The sequence below is a fragment of the Taudactylus pleione genome, unplaced genomic scaffold (genome assembly GCF_031769625.1).
Source record: "Taudactylus pleione unplaced genomic scaffold, aTauple2 ptg000223l, whole genome shotgun sequence".
Lineage (NCBI taxonomy): Eukaryota > Metazoa > Chordata > Amphibia > Anura > Myobatrachidae > Taudactylus > Taudactylus pleione.
The window spans coordinates 4,468,186-4,488,105 of NW_028284625.1; the positions used below are offsets into that span (position 1 = coordinate 4,468,186).

The 19,920-nt window shown below is 45.9% G+C and overlaps 1 protein-coding gene across 4 annotated transcripts in view; it reads left to right on the forward strand.

Moving 5' to 3' along the window:
* The window catches only part of CFH (complement factor H), a 695,946-nt gene that overhangs the window by 415,802 nt on the left and 260,224 nt on the right, over positions 1 to 19,920 (forward strand). For all 4 annotated transcript variants that reach the window (XM_088478854.1, XM_088478855.1, XM_088478856.1 and 1 more), the window contains one exon: positions 3,076 to 3,246. In XM_088478854.1, coding sequence (XP_088334980.1) covers positions 3,076 to 3,246 — 171 coding nt within the window. The remainder of the gene's footprint in view (positions 1 to 3,075; positions 3,247 to 19,920) is intronic.

Here is a 19,920-nt window from a genome sequence, read left to right on the forward strand (position 1 = left end):
AAGGAGCCCATTACAAATGCGGGGCAGCTGAGTTACAGTGATGATGGTGAATCTGGCTTACAATCACTAATAAACACTTCTTGGCTATTTGTTACATACATCACAAATAACCTAAATCAGGGGCATACATAGAACTGTGTGGGCCCCCCATTCATGTTATGCCAAAGTTTTAATTCTTACAACACAGTATGCCATGCAGTAATAGTACCCTTATATATTCTGCCCCACAGTAGTAGTGCCCCTTATACATTATGCCCCACAGTAATGCACCTTACACATTATGCCACACACAGCAGTCACCCATTCTCTCTCTCACTCACACAGCAGTTACCCATTCTCTCTCACACATCAGTCACCCATTCTCTCTCTCACTCACACAGCAGTTACCCATTCTCTCTCTCACTCCCACATCAGTCACCCATTCTCTCTCTCACTCACACATCAGTCACCCATTCTATCTCTCTCATACACATCAATCATCAATTCTCACTCTCACACACAGCAGTCACCCTTTCTCTCTCACACACATACAACAGTTACCCATTCTCTCTCTCTCACACACAGCAGTCACTCTTTCTCTCTCTCACACACAGCAGCCACCCATTCTCTCTCTCTCTCTCTCTCTCTCTCTCTCTCTCACACACATCAGTTACCGATTCTCTCTCCCTCACACAGCAGTCACCCATTCTCTCTCTCACATACACCACAGTCACCCATACTCTCTCTCTCACACACAGCAGTCACCCATTCTCTCTCTCACATACACCACAGTCACCCATACTCTCTCTCTCTCACACACAGCAGTCACCCATTATCTCTCACTCAGACACAGCAGTCACCCATTCTCTCTCACCCACATCAGTCACCCATTCTCTCTCTCACCCACATCAGTCACCCATTCTCTCTCTCACATACACCACAGTCACCCATTCTCTCTCACTCACACACATCAGTCACCCATTTTCTCTCTCACTCACACACAGCAGTCACCCATTCTCTCTCACTTACCCACAGCAGTCATCCTTTCTCTCTCAACCACATCAGTCACCCATTCTCACTCTCTCACACACAGCAGTCACCCATTCTCTCTCACTTACCCACAGCAGTAACCCATTCTCTCTCTCTCACATAGACCACAGTCACCCATTCTCTCTCTCTCACATAGACCACAGTCACCCATTTTCTCTCTCACACACACACACAGTCATCACCCATTCTCTCTCTCACATAGACCACAGTCACCCATACTCTCTCTCACACACAGCAGTCACCCATTTTCTCTCTCACACACAGTCATCACCCATTCTCTCTCTCTCACCCACATCAGTCACCCATTCTCTCTCACTTACACACAGCAGTCACCCATTCTCTCTCACTCACACACACAGCAGTCACCCATTCTCTCCCTCACACACAGCAGTCACCCATTCTCTCTCACTTACCCACAGCAGTCACCCATTCTCTCTCACTCACACACACAGCAGTCACCCATTCTCTCCCTCACACACAGCAGTCACCCATTCTCTCTCACTCACACACACAGCAGTCACCCATTCTCTCCCTCACACACAGCAGTCACCCATTCTCTCTCACTTACCCACAGCAGTCACCCATTCTCTCTCCCTCACACACAGCAGTCACCCATTCTCTCCCTCACACACAGCAGTCACCCATTCTCTCCCTCACACACAGCAGTCACCCATTCTCTCCCTCACACACAGCAGTCACCCATTCTCTCTCACTTACCCACAGCAGTCACCCATTCTCTCTCACTTACCCACAGCAGTCACCCATTCTCTCTCACTTACCCACAGCAGTCAGGTATTGTCAATCAGGGGTAATATAAAACCACACCTTCAGCATTATAATCCCAGCACATGTTATTGCAATATACTGTCAGTCTGTCTGTCACTGACAGACTGACTGTGTGTGTTAACAACTTACCAGCTGGTCAGCCAGCCCAGGGCCAGGAAGGACTTGGTTACCAACTGCGACGGCCCAGATGGGTGATTCTGCCGGCTGCTGCTTCATCCCGCAGCACTGGCAACATGAAGATGCCCGACGCCATTGATCCTTCCCCAAATGCGGGCCACAGGTCCTGTCCCCGGCATCTCCCCCACTGCAGCCTCCAGATCTAGCACTGTATGCTCGCTGCGCCTGAGATGATGCCATGTCGCTTCTTACAAGCAAAGGAGCCCATTACAAATGCGGTGCAGCAGAGTTACAGTGATACAGTCTGCCTGCGGCCACCCTCAGCTGCTGGCTTACTTGTTGCATTAAATAATAAGTTAGCATGGTCGTGGCCAGGGTACCCATGGTGGCTTACTCATCTGCGTACCATGTGGAATTATAGCACTGGTCCTGGGTGCAGGGGGTTGCTTGCTGAGCTGGCAGGCCCTTTAAGCTGGTAGGACCCTTAGCAAGTGCACCCTCTGTAGTTACGCCTCTGACCTAAATGAAGATAATTGAATGCAGTGGTTAAAAACAAAATAACTTGCTTCTACACAGTTGATTTATAAAGATTCTTGGAATATATACAAGCTATAAACGTATTGTATTATTTGGGAATGTATCTAATTGTGAAAGTATCTACTGTAATTTATGTTTTAATATGTGTGTTTTTATGCTTAATACTAATCAAATAAATATGTTATTTAGTAAACACCAGCGCGGTTATTTGTAAATATTTGTGGTTTCTGTGAGGTTGGCAATATCAATTCTTCTACTGCCGCAGGTGTATACAAATATCCAGTATGCACATCAGGCGCTTTGTATAAAGAATTAATGCCACAGTAAGAACAGACAACAGTATTGGTTTTCTATTTAGGTCCACATTTTAGCTGTTATTTCTTTTAATGCTCGTTTTCATCGGGATTCAGTTAAATATATTGTCATTTCATAAACTAGTGTATTTTCATCGAGAAGCAAACTTTGCTCTTTTAGCTGCCTTAAATTGCAATAAACAAATATAACATACAGTTTACATTAAAGTAGAACACATAAAACGTTTAAATAATAACATGTAAATCTGAAGCATTTATTTTTATTTTTTTTTGTTATGTTTTATTTGTTAAGATACATCCTGTGAAAATCCACCTAATGTGAAGAATGCCGAACTCATTACACGGAAAACTAAATATAAATCTGGTGAAACAGCATCATATACGTGTAAATCTGGTACTGTGGTACAATCTATAGAAGCTGTTTGTGAGAATGGAAAATGGAAAAGCATACCAGTGTGCACACGTAAGTTCAATCACAATCAGACATACTATGTACAGTAGTTATGACTGAGTACAGTATACATTATGTATCAATCTTTGGAGAGAGATAAAGTACCAACCAATCAGCTTCTAACTGTAATTTGTCAAACACAGCCTGTAACATGACAATTACTTTCTCCCTCCACTTCATACATGCCTACCCTCCCGGTTTTTGCGGGAGGCTCTCGATTTTTCGGGTAACCCCCCGCACCCCCGGAAGGGTAGGCATTTCTCCCGCATTCTGCCCACTTCCTAGTGAAGTGGGCAGAACGAGGAGAATTCTGGCGGCGATCGCGGGTCTCCGTGTAGGGGGCAGGGCTTAAGACGTGATTCTACATGAATCACGTTGTTTGGCCCAGCCCCTAAGTCAATTTTAACCAATCGCGGCAATTTTACCGTGAGGGGGCAGGGCTTAATGACGCAATTTATCAGGCCCCGCCCCCATCACCCCCCCTGCTGCTTCTCTTACCCGGGCTTCTCCCGGGAAGAGCAACTGAAAGGTAGGCAACTATGCTCCACTTTCTTTCTCCAAGGCGTGATACATCTAGGCCTTAGTGTATATGGTCAGTATTTGGTCTTTAATTGAAGCTACTCCTTGCTTTATGAACTAGTCTGCACATAGCACTCCAACTCATTTGTGGAGGTAGTTGAAATTTCCCTATACATGGATCACATACTGTGGTACCAAGTTCTGGATTCTAATTTATTAAAGTGCTACAAATGTTTTAAAGTATGATTTAAATATACAATTCTAGTACTGTAGGTATGTATTCATTATTGGTTCATATTAAACACCTCTACTTCCTTTATAGATACATTCACATTAATATAATTGGAATATAGATTGTATTACTGCAATATAACATTAATTTAATTGTTGTAATTTCCTGATCTCCAATTACCTTCCCTAATTTACTCTACTACAGTGATATATCTTCTCATATATGGGCAGATATACTAAGCTCTGGAAAGTAATAAACTGGAGCATGATAAACTACCAACCAATCAGCTCCTGTCATTTTTCAAACACAGCCTGTAACATGGCAGTTAGGAGCTGAGTTGCTGGTAGTTTATCACTTTAAATTTATCACTTTCTAGAGCTGAGTGCATCTGCCCCATAGTATTAGTATATTAGTGTAAGAAGGCTTTGGGATCCATGTGAAGAAATTGATCTACCAACTGCATTCATCTGCAGTAAGCAGTGGGCTGAATGTTATGATAACTTTACAATATCAACTCTTCAAACACTTTGAGTCTGAATCAATGTGGGCAGTAAAGCTTAATTAACACTGTCAATGCCATTAATATTTTAGCCAATTTAAGAACAGAGGAAGTATACATACAATGGTGCAGTCAGTGTTCTTCCTTCTTTTATACAAAGTGCACGCACTTACAGTATTTCGAGGAACACTCTCCATGGCATTCACAAACTTTATGCATAGAGCTTAAACTAGACACCAAGGAGCTTGCAGTTAACTGTACCATTACATTAATTTAGTATAGTGACATAACTGGATCTTCATTTTTGCTTTCCATATTTATCCCACTATAATATTGACATACCCAGATCTCCATTGAGCTTTACTTCTTTATTCCACTATAATATTGACATACCCAGATCTCCATTGAGCTTTACTTCTTTATTCCACTATAATATTGACATACCAAGATCTCCATTTGACTTTCCTTCTTTATTCCACTATAATATGGACATGCCCAGAACTCCATTGGGCTTTCCTTCTTCATTCCACTATATTATTGATACACCTGGACCTCTACTGGGCTTTCCTTCACAAAACCTACTGTATTTATGCCACTCAAACTAAAAAAATAAATCATATTCCCATCATTAAGGCTGATGCCTATAATGGACGTGTTCCTTGCACAATACAGATATAATATGCCATCACACCCTGTGGTTAAATGCAGATTCAGCACTCACAGAGTGAGATTGCTGTCACTCACAAATTTGTGCAACTGCTTATTCACAGAATTGTGTGCTCATTGGAATACACACATGCAGTCTACTAAGTGGTTCAACTATCTTTTTCAGGTGAACCACAGGTCCCAGCAAGCCTCCCCCACATGCTGGTACTTCTAGATCCACAATTACTAGTATGCAGGGCATTATGGGCCCGATGGCACCTGTAGGCCACCTGTATAGAAAATATTATAATAAACACTATACACTTTAATATTTTAAGTTTATTGTACTACATCTTCACCTGGGGGCCTTTAAGCTATTTTACGGGACCGCCTCTGCCCCAGGAATCCCGCGACTTCACCTGGTGGGTGCCAACCCGCTAGGGCTTCTGCCATCTTCACCTAGCGAGCTGCAGCCAAATCGCTCTTTTGCACTGCAGCCAACCCTCCAGGGCATTCGTCACCTCTGCTTCTGGTGCCTTCACCTGGTGGCAGCCAATTAGCACTTTTGCATGGCTGCCACCTCCCGAGGGCTTCTGGTGTCCTTTTCACCTAGTAGGTGGCAGCCTATGAGCTCTTTTACATGGCCGCTGACCACTAGGACTTCGGACATCTTCTTTCTCTTCACTGCTCCCTCCCCGCCTGTGGACTGCCAATGCCGCTGCTTCGCGCTAACTTATATAAGCCAGACGGGGCACTGGGGGGATGACGTCACTAGCCGTGACTGGCTCGCGGTGGCCATCTTTGAATTTAAAAAATCGGCTGAGGCGTCATTTTTGAAATGGGCACCACTGCCAAACTATACACAATGGCTGGCAGGGAATGGATACTGTTGAATTCAGACCTGCCAACACCCCCACCACTGCCGGGTCCCACCACCCCCACCGCGGCCAGGTCCTGCCACTACCGCTAACTCCCATACCACCGCCAGGTCCCCATCACTGCTATTGCCCACACAGCCATCACTAATTCCCGCTACCTCCGCCGGGTCCCACCTCCACTAATGCCCACAAAGGACAGCCATCTTTGTGCACCCAAGTGAAGCCACAGTACATCCTCTGCAGGAGGCACCTACTGAGGCTGTGTTGAAGCTCCCTATCTATATAATGGGGCATTTGTGGGCTAATAGATTAAAAACTGTACCTTTCTCAATTACCTGAACCCCAAAAGCACCTACACTGGAACAAGAGCCACCTAATAAAACAAATCCCAAGTCCTAATTCATTCTCTGCCCTGAGTTATGCCTTTTTAAAATTCCCCATAGACTAAAGCAGAAAAATGGTCCTAACTGAAAGTGCAAGAAAAAAACTGACAATTTAAACTTTAGATTGTTCCACAATTGTCATTGAAATGATTGTAGTTGTGGTTAGCATAGTAACATGAGACCTAGTATGCAGGGCTCCCTATGGCAAAGGGAGCACTGTATACTGTTATGAGTGCCTATAACTAAGGGCCTGATTCAGACCCGGACGCTAAGCCGCGATCGCTCGCATCCAAAAGGGGCTGGGTATGCAAATTCTGCGATTGCACTGTCTGGTGTAAGGACACCCTTTATGTCTTAGAGAGCGATGGCAGAGTGATCGCACGCCAGTATAAAGACGCTCACTTTTCCTCTTAGCACACGTCATCTGCAGGAAGTGTGTGAATAATCAGAACCATTGAGAGCCATCGGAGCTGCACGCAGCGCTTGTGGTAGACCCTACCCCACCACAAGCACAGTGCTGGCCAAAATACAACCAAGTGACATGTACAATGATGCATCTTTGCTAATGATGCACACCCTTAAAACTCTGTTTTAACACCCTGACACTCCTGCATTCGCAGCACCACTCCCCCGTTAACAAGCACCTTTCCCCTGTTACCACCCACAAACAGCACTATCTGTCACTCAAAGTAGCACTCAGTCTTTGTGCTACATGTGCACGACTCCCGATAGCAATGACTGGCTGGCGCACACGCACTGTGACTTATATGCATGTGCAGTTTGCAACAATCGCCCGGCAGCAAGCGATCATAGCCCAGGGCCGGATTAATAATGGGGCGGGTGGAGCTGCAGCTCCAAGCCCACCATGGAAATAGGCCCACAGGATCCACTGCAGACAATAATGACAGGGAAAATAAAAATCACTGTAAACACTGTCTACACTGCACTGAATCCTGACAACATGACTGTCTGTATTGTAATGCAGACAGCGAACTAGGATACAAATCCCGGACCATTCACACCCTTCCCCCCCCCCTCTGCTGTCCAAAGCTGCACCCCCGGACAGACAAGCTCCGCCCCTGGCTTTCCAAATATCCTCTGTGCAGTTCAAACCTCCGCCCCCATGCTCCCGAAGCTCCACCCCCAGGTCCTGCTTAACCAACCCGGCCTGGGTCTCCCACCATAGTTGTGTCCCCCAGTTGACCAGAAGCATGGGTACCAACTCCCCTGGTCATCTAAAGCTCCCCCGCCTTCCTCTGCAACTGGGCTGACACAGCTGGTCCTGGAAATTATGAGGCTGAGGTGGAGCGCAGAGGCTGAGCTGCCTTGCACAGGAGGGAAGGCACTTGTCACAAGCTGAAAAACAGCATGCATAACCAGGTCAGTGTAATGCCTGCCACCTATGTATGTGTTTATCTATGTGTGTGTGTGTGTATGTATATATATATGTCTATGTGTGTATATGTATGTGTATATATATGTATGTATCTCTGTGTGTGTATGTATGCATGCATATGTGTATGTATGTGTGTATATATATATATATATATATATATATATATATATATATATTAGGGGTGAGCGGGTTCAGATTTCTGAAATCCGAACCCCCCCGAGCCCCCCCGATCCGAGTCCGATCCGAGTCAGCCTCGACTTTTCCCGCCTGACTCGGATCTGAAATCGAGGCAAAATGTCATCATCCCGCCTTCCGAGTCTCGCGGGTTTTGGATCCTATATAAGGTACCCGCGTCGGCGCCATTTTCTCACTCGGCTGTGGACAGTGAAGAGGGAGGGTGGGAGTTAGGGCTGTGTAGTGTAGTGTAGTGCTGCTGTTGTCCACAACTTCAAAGTCCATAGGGGCTGGCTGTGTTGTGCTGTGCTGCTGTTGTTAATAGGGGCTGTGTCCACTACTTCAAAGTCCATAGGGGCAGGCTGGACTGTGTTGTGCAGTCAGTTCTCCATAGGGGCTGTGTCCACTCCAAAGTCCTGTGCAGTGTCCCAGTCCTAAAGGGGTGCTGTAGTGTTGTCCAGGGGGTGCTCTGTAAATCAGGGGTGCTCCCCCCAAGTGCTAAAAAAATTATATATTTTCTGTGTTTGTGAATTGTGTGCGCAGTAGCCGCACGTGCATCAACAAAGTAGTGCCAAGCGTGCGCCTGTGTCATAAGTAAAGGGCCGGCTGGCTTGACCGTTAAGGGTGCTGTAACCCCCGAAAGTACACTCCAGTCCAAACCAAAAAAAAAATTATTTTCTGTGTTTGTGAATTGTGTGCGCAGTAGCCGCACGTGCATCAACAAAGCAGTGCCAAGCGTGCGCCTGTGTCATAAGTAAAGGGCCAGCTGGCTTGACCGTTAAAGGGTGCTGTAACCCCCAAAGTACACTCCAGTCCAAACCAAAAAAAAAATTATTTTCTGTGTTTGTGAATTGTGTGCGCAGTAGCCGCACGTGCATCAACAAAGTAGTGCCAAGCGTGCGCCTGTGTCATAAGTAAAGGGCCGGCTGGCTTGACCGTTAAGGGTGCTGTAACCCCCGAAAGTACACTCCAGTCCAAACCAAAAAAAAAATTATTTTCTGTGTTTGTGAATTGTGTGCGCAGTAGCCGCACGTGCATCAACAAAGTAGTGCCAAGCGTGCGCCTGTTTCATAAGTAAAGGGCCGGCTGGCTTGACCGTTAAAGGGTGCTGTAACCCCCAAAGTACACTCCAGTCCAAACCAAAAAAAAAATTATTTTCTGTGTTTGTGAATTGTGTGCGCAGTAGCCGCACGTGCACCAACAAAGTAGTGCCAAGCATGCGCCTGTGTCATAAGTAAAGGGCCGGCTGGCTTGACCGTTAAGGGTGCTGTAACCCCCGAAAGTACACTCCAGTCCAAACCAAAAAAAAAATTATTTTCTGTGTTTGTGAATTGTGTGTGCAGTAGCCGCACGTGCATCAACAAAGCAGTGCCAAGCGTGCGCCTGTGACATAAGTAAAGGGCCGGCTGGCTTGACCGTTAAAGGGTGCTGTAACCCCCAAAGTACACTCCAGTCCAAACCAAAAAAAAAATTATTTTCTGTGTTTGTGAATTGTGTGCGCAGTAGCCGCACGTGCATCAACAAAGTAGTGCCAAGCGTGCGCCTGTGTCATAAGTAAAGGGCCGGCTGGCTTGATGGTTAAGGGTGCTGTAACCCCCGAAAGTACACTCCAGTCAAAACCAAAAAAAAAATTATTTTCTGTGTTTGTGAATTGTGTGCGCAGTAGCCGCACGTGCATCAACAAAGTAGTGCCAAGCGTGCGCCTGTATCATAAGTAAAGGGCCGGCTGGCTTGACCATTAAAGGGTGCTGTAACCCCCAAAGTACACTCCAGTCCAAACCAAAAAAAAAATTATTTTCTGTGTTTGTGAATTGTGTGCGCAGTAGCCGCACGTGCATCAACAAAGTAGTGCCAAGCGTGCGCCTGTGTCATAAGTAAAGGGCCGGCTGGCTTGACCGTTAAGGGTGCTGTAACCCCCGAAAGTACACTCCAGTCCAAACCAAAAAAAAAATTATTTTCTGTGTTTGTGAATTGTGTGCGCAGTAGCCGCACGTGCATCAACAAAGTAGTGCCAAGCGTGCGCCTGTGTCATAAGTAAAGGGCCAGCTGGCTTGACCATTAAAGGGTGCTGTAACCCCCAAAGTACACTCCAGTCCAAACCAAAAAAAAAATTATTTTCTGTGTTTGTGAATTGTGTGCGCAGTAGCCGCACGTGCATCAACAAAGTAGTGCCAAGCGTGCGCCTGTGTCATAAGTAAAGGACCGGCTGGCTTGACCGTTAAGGGTGCTGTAACCCCCGAAAGTACACTCCAGTCCAAACCAAAAAAAAAATTATTTTCTGTGTTTGTGAATTGTGTGCGCAGTAGCCGCACGTGCATCAACAAAGTAGTGCCAAGCATGCGCCTGTGTCATAAGTAAAGGGCCGGCTGGCTTGACCGTTAAAGGGTGCTGTAACCCCCAAAGTACACTCCAGTCCAAACCAAAAAAAAAATTATTTTCTGTGTTTGTGAATTGTGTGCGCAGTAGCCGCACGTGCATCAACAAAGTAGTGCCAAGCGTGCGCCAGTGTCATAAGTAAAGGGCTGGCTGGCTTGACCGTTAAGGGTGCTGTAACCCCCGAAAGTACACTCCAGTCCAAACCAAAAAAAAAAATATTTTCTGTGTTTGTGAATTGTGTGTGCAGTAGCCGCACGTGCATCAACAAAGCAGTGCCAAGCGTGCGCCTGTGACATAAGTAAAGGGCCGGCTGGCTTGACCGTTAAAGGGTGCTGTAACCCCCAAAGTACACTCCAGTCCAAACCAAAAAAAAAATTATTTTCTGTGTTTGTGAATTGTGTGCGCAGTAGCCGCACGTGCATCAACAAAGTAGTGCCAAGCATGCGCCTGTGTCATAAGTAAAGGGCCGGCTGGCTTGATGGTTAAGGGTGCTGTAACCCCCGAAAGTACACTCCAGTCAAAACCAAAAAAAAAATTATTTTCTGTGTTTGTGAATTGTGTGCGCAGTAGCCGCACGTGCATCAACAAAGTAGTGCCAAGCGTGCGCCTGTATCATAAGTAAAGGGCCGGCTGGCTTGACCATTAAAGGGTGCTGTAACCCCCAAAGTACACTCCAGTCCAAACCAAAAAAAAAATTATTTTCTGTGTTTGTGAATTGTGTGCGCAGTAGCCGCACGTGCATCAACAAAGTAGTGCCAAGCGTGCGCCTGTGTCATAAGTAAAGGGCCGGCTGGCTTGACCGTTAAGGGTGCTGTAACCCCCGAAAGTACACTCCAGTCCAAACCAAAAAAAAAATTATTTTCTGTGTTTGTGAATTGTGTGCGCAGTAGCCGCACGTGCATCAACAAAGTAGTGCCAAGCGTGCGCCTGTGTCATAAGTAAAGGGCCAGCTGGCTTGACCATTAAAGGGTGCTGTAACCCCCAAAGTACACTCCAGTCCAAACCAAAAAAAAAATTATTTTCTGTGTTTGTGAATTGTGTGCGCAGTAGCCGCACGTGCATCAACAAAGTAGTGCCAAGCGTGCGCCTGTGTCATAAGTAAAGGGCCGGCTGGCTTGACCGTTAAGGGTGCTGTAACCCCCGAAAGTACACTCCAGTCCAAACCAAAAAAAAAATTATTTTCTGTGTTTGTGAATTGTGTGCGCAGTAGCCGCACGTGCATCAACAAAGTAGTGCCAAGCATGCGCCTGTGTCATAAGTAAAGGGCCGGCTGGCTTGACCGTTAAAGGGTGCTGTAACCCCCAAAGTACACTCCAGTCCAAACCAAAAAAAAAATTATTTTCTGTGTTTGTGAATTGTGTGCGCAGTAGCCGCACGTGCATCAACAAAGTAGTGCCAAGCGTGCGCCAGTGTCATAAGTAAAGGGCCGGCTGGCTTGACCGTTAAGGGTGCTGTAACCCCCAAAGTACACTCCAGTCCAAACCAAAAAAAAAATTATTTTCTGTGTTTAGCCGCACGTATATATCAAATCGATATAACATAAATGGAGGACCAAACTTTCTCCGATAAAAATAAAATAGAGAAAGATCAAGAACCACTTCCTCCTAGTGCTGAAGCTGCTGCCACTAGTCATGACATAGACAATCACATGCCATCAACGTCGTCTGCCAAGGCCGATGCCCAATGTCATAGTAGAGGGCACATACAATCCCAAATGGCAAAGTTCAGGAAAATGACCTTGAAAAAGACATTTAAATCAGCTGAAGAGAAACGTAAACTTGCCAATATGCAATTTAAGACACAGAGTGGCAAGGAACGGCTAAGGTCGATCCCTATGTTCATGACTAGTGGTTCAGCTTCACATGACGATGGAAGCCCTCCTCCCACTAAAAAAATCAAAAGAGTTAAGCTGGCAAAAGCACAGCGAAGAACTGTGCTTTCTAAGAAGATATCACAAATCCCCAAGGAGAGTCCAAGTGTGGTGGTGGTTGCGATGCCTGACCTTCCCAGCACTGGACGGGAAGAGGTGGCTCTTTCCACCATTTGCATGCCCCCTGCAAGTGCTGAAAGGAGCACCCACAGTCCACTTGCTGATATGCAAATTGAAGATGTCACTGTTGAAGTACAACAGGATGAGGATACTGGTGTAGCTGGCGCTGAGGAGGAAGTTGGCGAGGAGGATTCTGATGGTGATGTGGTTTGTTTAAATCAGGCTCCGGGGGAGACAGTTGTTGTCCGTGGGATGAAAAAGCCCATCACGGTCATGCCTGGGCAGAAGACCAAACATTCCACCTCTTTGGTCTGGCAATATTTCTATCCAAATCCGGACAACAACTGTCTTGCCATATGTACCATATGTAAAGGTGAAATAAGTAGGGGTAGGGACGTCAACCACCTAGGAACATCCTCCCTTATACGGCACCTGCAGCGTGTTCATAAAAAGTTACTGTCAAGTTCAGAAACTTTGGCTAAGACCGTAAGCAGTCCAGGGACACCTAAATCTCATTGTCCTGTTGTATCCAAGCGCCTGCAAACCACACCGTCAACTCCCTCCTCGTCAATTTCCTCCTTAGTCAGGATCGGAAGTAGTCCTGCAGGCCATGTCACTGGCATGACTGACTCTCCTATCCGGGATTCCTCCGGAGGATCCTGCATTGCTACGCCTACTGCTGCCGCTGCTGCTGTTGCTGCTGCTGGGAGTCGTTCATCATCCCAGAGAGGAAGTAGGAACACCACTACTTTTACTAAACAATTGACCCTCCAACAGTCCACTTCTCTAGGCAGGCGATACCGAGACTGTACAGAAACGTCAGAAAAAGTGTCCTCAGTGTCCTGAAAAATGCCATTGTACACAATGTCCACTTAACCACGGACATGTGGACAAGTGGAACAAGGCAGACTAAGGACTATATGACTGGGACATCCCACTGGGTAGATGTATCACCTTACGCAGCAACAGCAGCAGCGTCACCAGTAGCAGCATCTCAGAAACGCCAGCTCGTTACAAGGCAGGCTTCACTGTGTATCACCGGTTTCAGTAAGAGGCACACCGCCGACAACCTCTTAGAGAAACTGAGGGAAATCATCGCCCAGTGGCTTACCCCACTTAGACTCTCCTGGGGATTTGTGATATCTGACAACGCCACCAATATTGTGCGGGCATTACATCTGGGCAAATTCCAGCATGTCCCATGTTTTGCTCACACAATAAACTTGGTGGTGCAGAATTTTCTGAAAAGCGACAGGGGCGTGCAGGAGACGCTTTGGGTGGCCCGAAAAATTTCTGGCCACTTTCGCCATTCAGCGACTGCGTGCCGAAGACTGGAGCGCCAGCAAACACTCTTGAACCTGCCCCGCCATCACCTGAAGCAAGAGGTTGTGACGCGGTGGAACTCAACCCTCTATATGCTTCAGAGGATGGGGGAGCAGCAAAAGGCCATACAAGCCTATACATCCACCTATGACATAGGCAAAGGAGGGGGTATGCACCTGACTCAAGCGCAGTGGAGAATGATTTCCATGTTGTGCAAGGTTCTCCAGCCCATCGAACTTGCCACACGTGAAGTCAGTTCAGACACTGCCAGCTTGATTCAGTTCATTCCCCTCATCAGGCTTTTGCAGAAGCAGCTGGAGAAAGTGAAGGAGGAGCTAAGACGGAGCGATTCCGCTCGGCATGTGGGACTTGTGGATGAAGCCCTTCATTCGCTTTGCCAGGATTCCAGGGTGGTCAATCTGTTGAAATCAGACCACTACGTTTTGGCCACCGTGCTCGATCCTAGGTTTAAAGCCTATGTGGTGTCTCTCTTTCCGGCCGACACAAGCCTGCAGAGGTGCAAAGACCTGCTGGTGAACACACTGTCAGCTGAAGCGGAACGTGACACGTCAACGGCTCCTTCTTCATTTTCTCCCGCAACTGGGGCTGCCAGGAACAAACTTAGGTATCCTAAGCAACCCGCTGGCGGTGATGCAGGGCAGGCAGGACCAAGTTTGGACATCTGGTCCAGACTGAAGGACCTGGCAACAATTTCTGACATGTCTACTGTCACTGCATATGATACTGTCACCATTGACAGAATGGTGGAGGATTACATCGGTGACAGCATCCAAGTAGGCATGTCAGACAGTCCATACCTGTACTGGCAGGAAAAAGAGGCAATTTGGAGGCCCCTGTACAAACTGGCTCTATTTTACCTGAGTTGCCCCCCCTCCAGTGTGTACTCCGAAAGAGTGTTTAGTGCAGCCGGGAACCTTGTCAGCGAAAGGCGTAGGAGGTTGCTTCCACAGAATGTGGAGAAGATGATGTTCATCAAAATGAATTATCAGCTCTTCCAGGGAGACCAGCCTCCAGAAGGTACAGAGGGACCTGTGGTGGTGGATTCAAGTGGGGACGAGTTAATACTTTGTGAGGATGAGGATGTACACACTGAAGAGGGTGAGGAATCGGTGGATGAGGAGGATGAGGATGACATCTTGCCTCCGTAGAGCCAGTTTGTGCAGGGACACATTAATTGCCAGCTTGTTTTGTGGGGGCCCAAACGAACCAATCATTTCAGCCACAGTTGTGTGGCAGACCCTGGCGCTGAAATGATTGATTTGTTAAAGTGTGCATGTCCTGTTTATACAACATAAGGGTGGGTGGGAGGGCCCAAGGACAATTCCATCTTGCACTTCTTTTTTTTCTTTGCATTATGTACAGTTTGGGGCCTAGTTTTTCTAACTGCCATCCTGTCTGCCACTGCAGTGTCACTCCTAGATGGGTCACGTGTTTGTGCCGCCCACTCGTGTCGCTTAGCATAGTCATCCAGCTACCTCGGTGCAACCTTTTGGACATAAAAACACTATTGTGAGGTGTGAGGTGTTCAGAATAGACTGGAAATGAGTGGAAATTAAGGTTATTGAGGTTAATAATAGCATAGGAGCAGAAAAACCTACAAATTCTGTGATTTTAGCTGTTTTTATGCTTTTTTTCAAAATAAAACAGATCCAAAACACAAAACCCAGAACCCAAAACACGGAAGGGTGGTTTTGGCAAAACCAATCCAGATCCAAAACACGAAGAAAGATCCAGATCCAAAACCAAAACACAAAACACGAAAAGTGGCCGGTGCACACCCCTAATATATATATATATATATATATATATATATATATATATATATATATATAGTGTGTGTATGTTTGTGTGTATATGTATGTATATAGTGTGTTTGTATATGTGTGTGTATGTATGTATATGTGTGTATATGTATGTATGTGTATATATATATATATATATATATATATATGTATATAGTGTGTGTGTGTATATATTATATGTATACTTTGTGAACCTTGAAAAAAGAGCCTGGAGTCTCTGAAACGTTGGTTTCTATGCTAATATAGATCGTCTTGTGCATCAGACTTTGAGTGCCGCAGTTCTTTCTACTTTTTCTATGCATCACTGGGGGCACCCAAGCAGCTTGGTTATATAGTCAGGAGTGCCAGTTCAATATCGAAAGGGAGAGAGAGAGAGAGAGAGAGGACTGCAGCTATGTTGGCCTCCTGCTACAGCCGCATGCTCAGTGTGCCCATGATGGCACGCTGGCTGCGGTGCACACAGTATGGAGGGAGTTGGGAGTGAATGATGGGGGAGGTAGGAGGGCGCAGGGCTGTGCTGTATTATAGATATAGGGCCTGATTGATGGTCAGACACAGATGAGGGATACCACGCAGTTTTCCAATTACTGGAAAACTGCGCGTGTGCAGAACAGATTCTGCAATATCGCTCTCAGATCCTCCAAGCCGCAGCATGATTGACATGCTGTGGTGTTTGGGTGGATGGAGCGTGGGCATGCCTGGGCACCATTGCTGGAAATGGAGACGGGTCACCCCTGTTTTCGGGGAGCACCAAGGCCAGGGTCTGTGCCTGTGGACGCATATTTTCTGGCCTCACAGGTTGCCAGCCTGAATAAGCTGGAGCTTACTTAGTTTGGCAAGTGCTGCCGCCATCGAGACCGATAGTCGCGATGGGTATCCGAGGCAGCATCTACAGTCACTGTACTCGGATTGCTCATGCTGTCAGGAGGTGTCTGTTTCCTGTAGACGCCTACTGCAGTATACAAATATTTGCTATACAGTGTTGCACAGCCACTTCCTTGCAGCTGCCCAATACCGTCTGACCATGATCAGGCCCATACATCTGCCAGCAGCTTGCTATCTAATTTATCCCATTTCAGGGGCCATAATCGGTGGGTGTGATGTCCCCTGTATTTTGTGGTAGTCTTTGGAGTTCTCTGTATTATATGGCATGCCCTCTGTATTTTGTGGTGGTCTTTGGAGTTCTCTGTATTATATGGCACTATCTGCAGTGTTCTTTGTAGTGTATGGTGGCCACTTGGATGCTTAGTGTATTATACTGTATGGTGGGCACTGATGGTCTATATGATAGTCAGTATTATATGGCACTCACTATTCTTTACATGGCAGTCACTTAATACTCTCTGTATTTTATGGCACACACTGCGATGCTCTCTCTATTATATGACACTCACTGCGATGCTCTCTGTTATACGGCTCTCACTGCCATGCTCTGTATTATACGGCACTCACTGCGATGCTCTTTGTATTATACGGCAATCACTGCGATGCTCTCTTTATTATACGGCACTCACTGAGATGCTCTGTATTATACGGCACTCACTGCAATGCTCTCTGTATTATACGCCACTCACTGCAATGGTCTGTATTATACGGCACTCATTGCGATGCTCTCTGTATTATAAGGCACTCACTGCGATGCTCTCTGTATAATATAGCACTCACTGCGATGCTCTCTGTATTATATGGCACTCACTGCGATGCTCTCTCTATTATATGGCACTCACTGGGATGCTCTCTCTATTATATGGCACTCACTGCAATGCTCTCTGTATTATATGGCACTCACCGCGATGTTCTCTGTATTATATGGCATACCCTCTGTATTTTGTGGTGGTCTTTGGAGTTCTCTGTATTATATGGCACTATTTATAGTGTTCTTTGTAGTGTATGGTGGCCACTTGGATGCTTAGTGTATTATACTGTATGGTGGGCACTGATGGTCTATATGATGATCAGTATTATGTGGCACTCAGTACTCTTTACATGGCAGTCACTTAACGCTCTCTGTATTATATGGCACTCACTGCAATGCTCTCTCTATTATACAGCACTCACTGCGATGCTCTGTATTATACGGCACTCACTGCAATGCTCTCTGTATTATACGCCACTCACTGCAATGCTCTGTATTATATTGGCACTCATTGCGATGCTCTCTGTATTATGTGCACTCACTGCGTTGCTCTCTGTATTATATAGCACTCACTGCGATGCTCTCTGTATTATATAGCACTCACTGCGATGCTCTCTGTATTATATGGCACTCACTGGGATGCTCTCTGTATTATATGGCACTCACCGCGATGTTCTCTGTATTATATGGCATGCCCTCTGTATTTTGTGGTGGTCTTTGGTGTTCTCTGTATTATATGGCACTATTTGCAGTGTTCTTTGTAGTGTATGGTGGCCACTTGGATGCTTAGTGTATTATACTGTATGGTGGGCACTGATGGTCTATATGATGGTCAGTATTATATGGCACTCACTTCTCTTTACATGGCAGTCACTTAACGCTCTCTGTATTATATGGCACACATTGCGATGCTCTCTTTATTATATGACACTCACTGCGATGCTCTCTCTATTATACGGCACTCACTGCGATGCTCTGTATTATACGGTACTCACTGTGATGCTCTCTGTATTATATGGCACTCACTGCAATGCTCTCTGTATTATATGGCACTCACTGCGATGCTCTTTCTGTTATATGGCACTCACTGCGATGCTCTCTGTATTATATGGCACTCACCGCGATGCTCTCTGTATTATATGGTACTCACCGCGATGTTCTCTGTATTATATGGCACTCACCGCGATGTTCTCTGTATTATATGGCATGCCCTCTGTAATATATGGCAGTGTGTTGCACTCTATATTATATGGAAGTCCCTGTGATGCTCTCTGAGATATATATATATATATATATATATATACACATATACACACATATTTTCTCTCTCTCTCTACTAATAAAATAGATTACATAACTGGTACTGCATGATAGAAAGTTTGTATTCTACAACCCCTTTTGGGAGGAGATATTTTTATGGACCACCATATCACCATTATTTTGACTGTGTCTGTAACAAGGTAAGAACCACAAATCTACCAGGTTGTTACCTTGCTACAGGCGCAGTCAAAGTTAGCCATTGCTGCCATGGTCCAGCATTGCCATTATTTTTTTTAAAACAACAGCAGCAAAATAAACAGTTCATTTATTAATTTACTGCAGTGGTTAGGGATGTGGGATGGACGCTTATAGAAATATACCAAAATCCGTGAACAATTTTGGATTTTTTTCTTATCTTATTAATCTAAAGGAAAGGCAAACCATACAATTCTCACTCACAATTTTTTTTCTTGTTATAGCTCCACTTAAAGTGGTTAAAGGTAGATGTCACATATGCCCTCCATGGAGATAGCCACACATTCTGTGTAGACCACACCCACACACTAGGCATGCCCCCACACAGGGGCGTTTTAAGAGGGGAGGGTGCCCGTGTGCAGCCTCTGTTTGGGCCTCCTCCTCTCTGATGGTGGCTCAGCGGCACTGAGCGCTGTAGATCCTGGCTTCATGCCAGAATCTACAGCACATGTGCGAGTCTCTGGGAAAATGGTGCCCGCGCCTACTTTCCCGGGGACATCTTTTCTGTGCATGTGCAGATCACTGGGAAAATGGCCATCGCTCATTTTCTCAGTGAGTGTGTGCTGCTCTACAGCGCCAGTCTGGCACTACAGAGCAGCACTTCGGGAATCGGCAGAGAGGTAAGTATAATTACCTATGGGTACAGGGTGTGCAGTGTGGGCCCCCCTGGACCCGGGGGCCCATGTGCCCTGCATACCCTGCACCCATTATAGATATGCCCCTGCCCCCACATCACTAGTCACATCACCACAGCACTTATCAAACTCCCCTGCGGTGACACACAATAGGCCCTTCATAAATTTCAGCTCCAGGCCCATGTGGACCTTAATCTGGCACTGTCGCAGCCAAGTGAACGGGTCTGAATCAGGCCCTAAGTGTGCTCATCTATCCACCTCTCTCATGCATTCAAGATATACTACATAGATCATATCTCTCTAAATATACAAATGATCATTGGTATTAATGATACTACTCCAACTTTGAAGAACTAACTATAATAAGTTGCTACTGTGATGTACTGACTGGTTTGTACAGTGCTGCACCACTAGCACCAGGTTCAGGAGTGTTCGGATTGCTTCGGTGGCCGATTTCCCCGTGTTCAGATAGGACACACCATGACAGAGAGGCAAGCCTGAATTCCCCTTTTGCAGACACAATGACCAGTCAGGAGGAAAGGTGCAATGCAATTTTATTATTTGTTAATATTTAACAACAAACGACAGGAGATATTTACCATATACAGATGGAATTAAATTAATGACACTATTCAATGACAAGGTATTTATTTATTACCTCC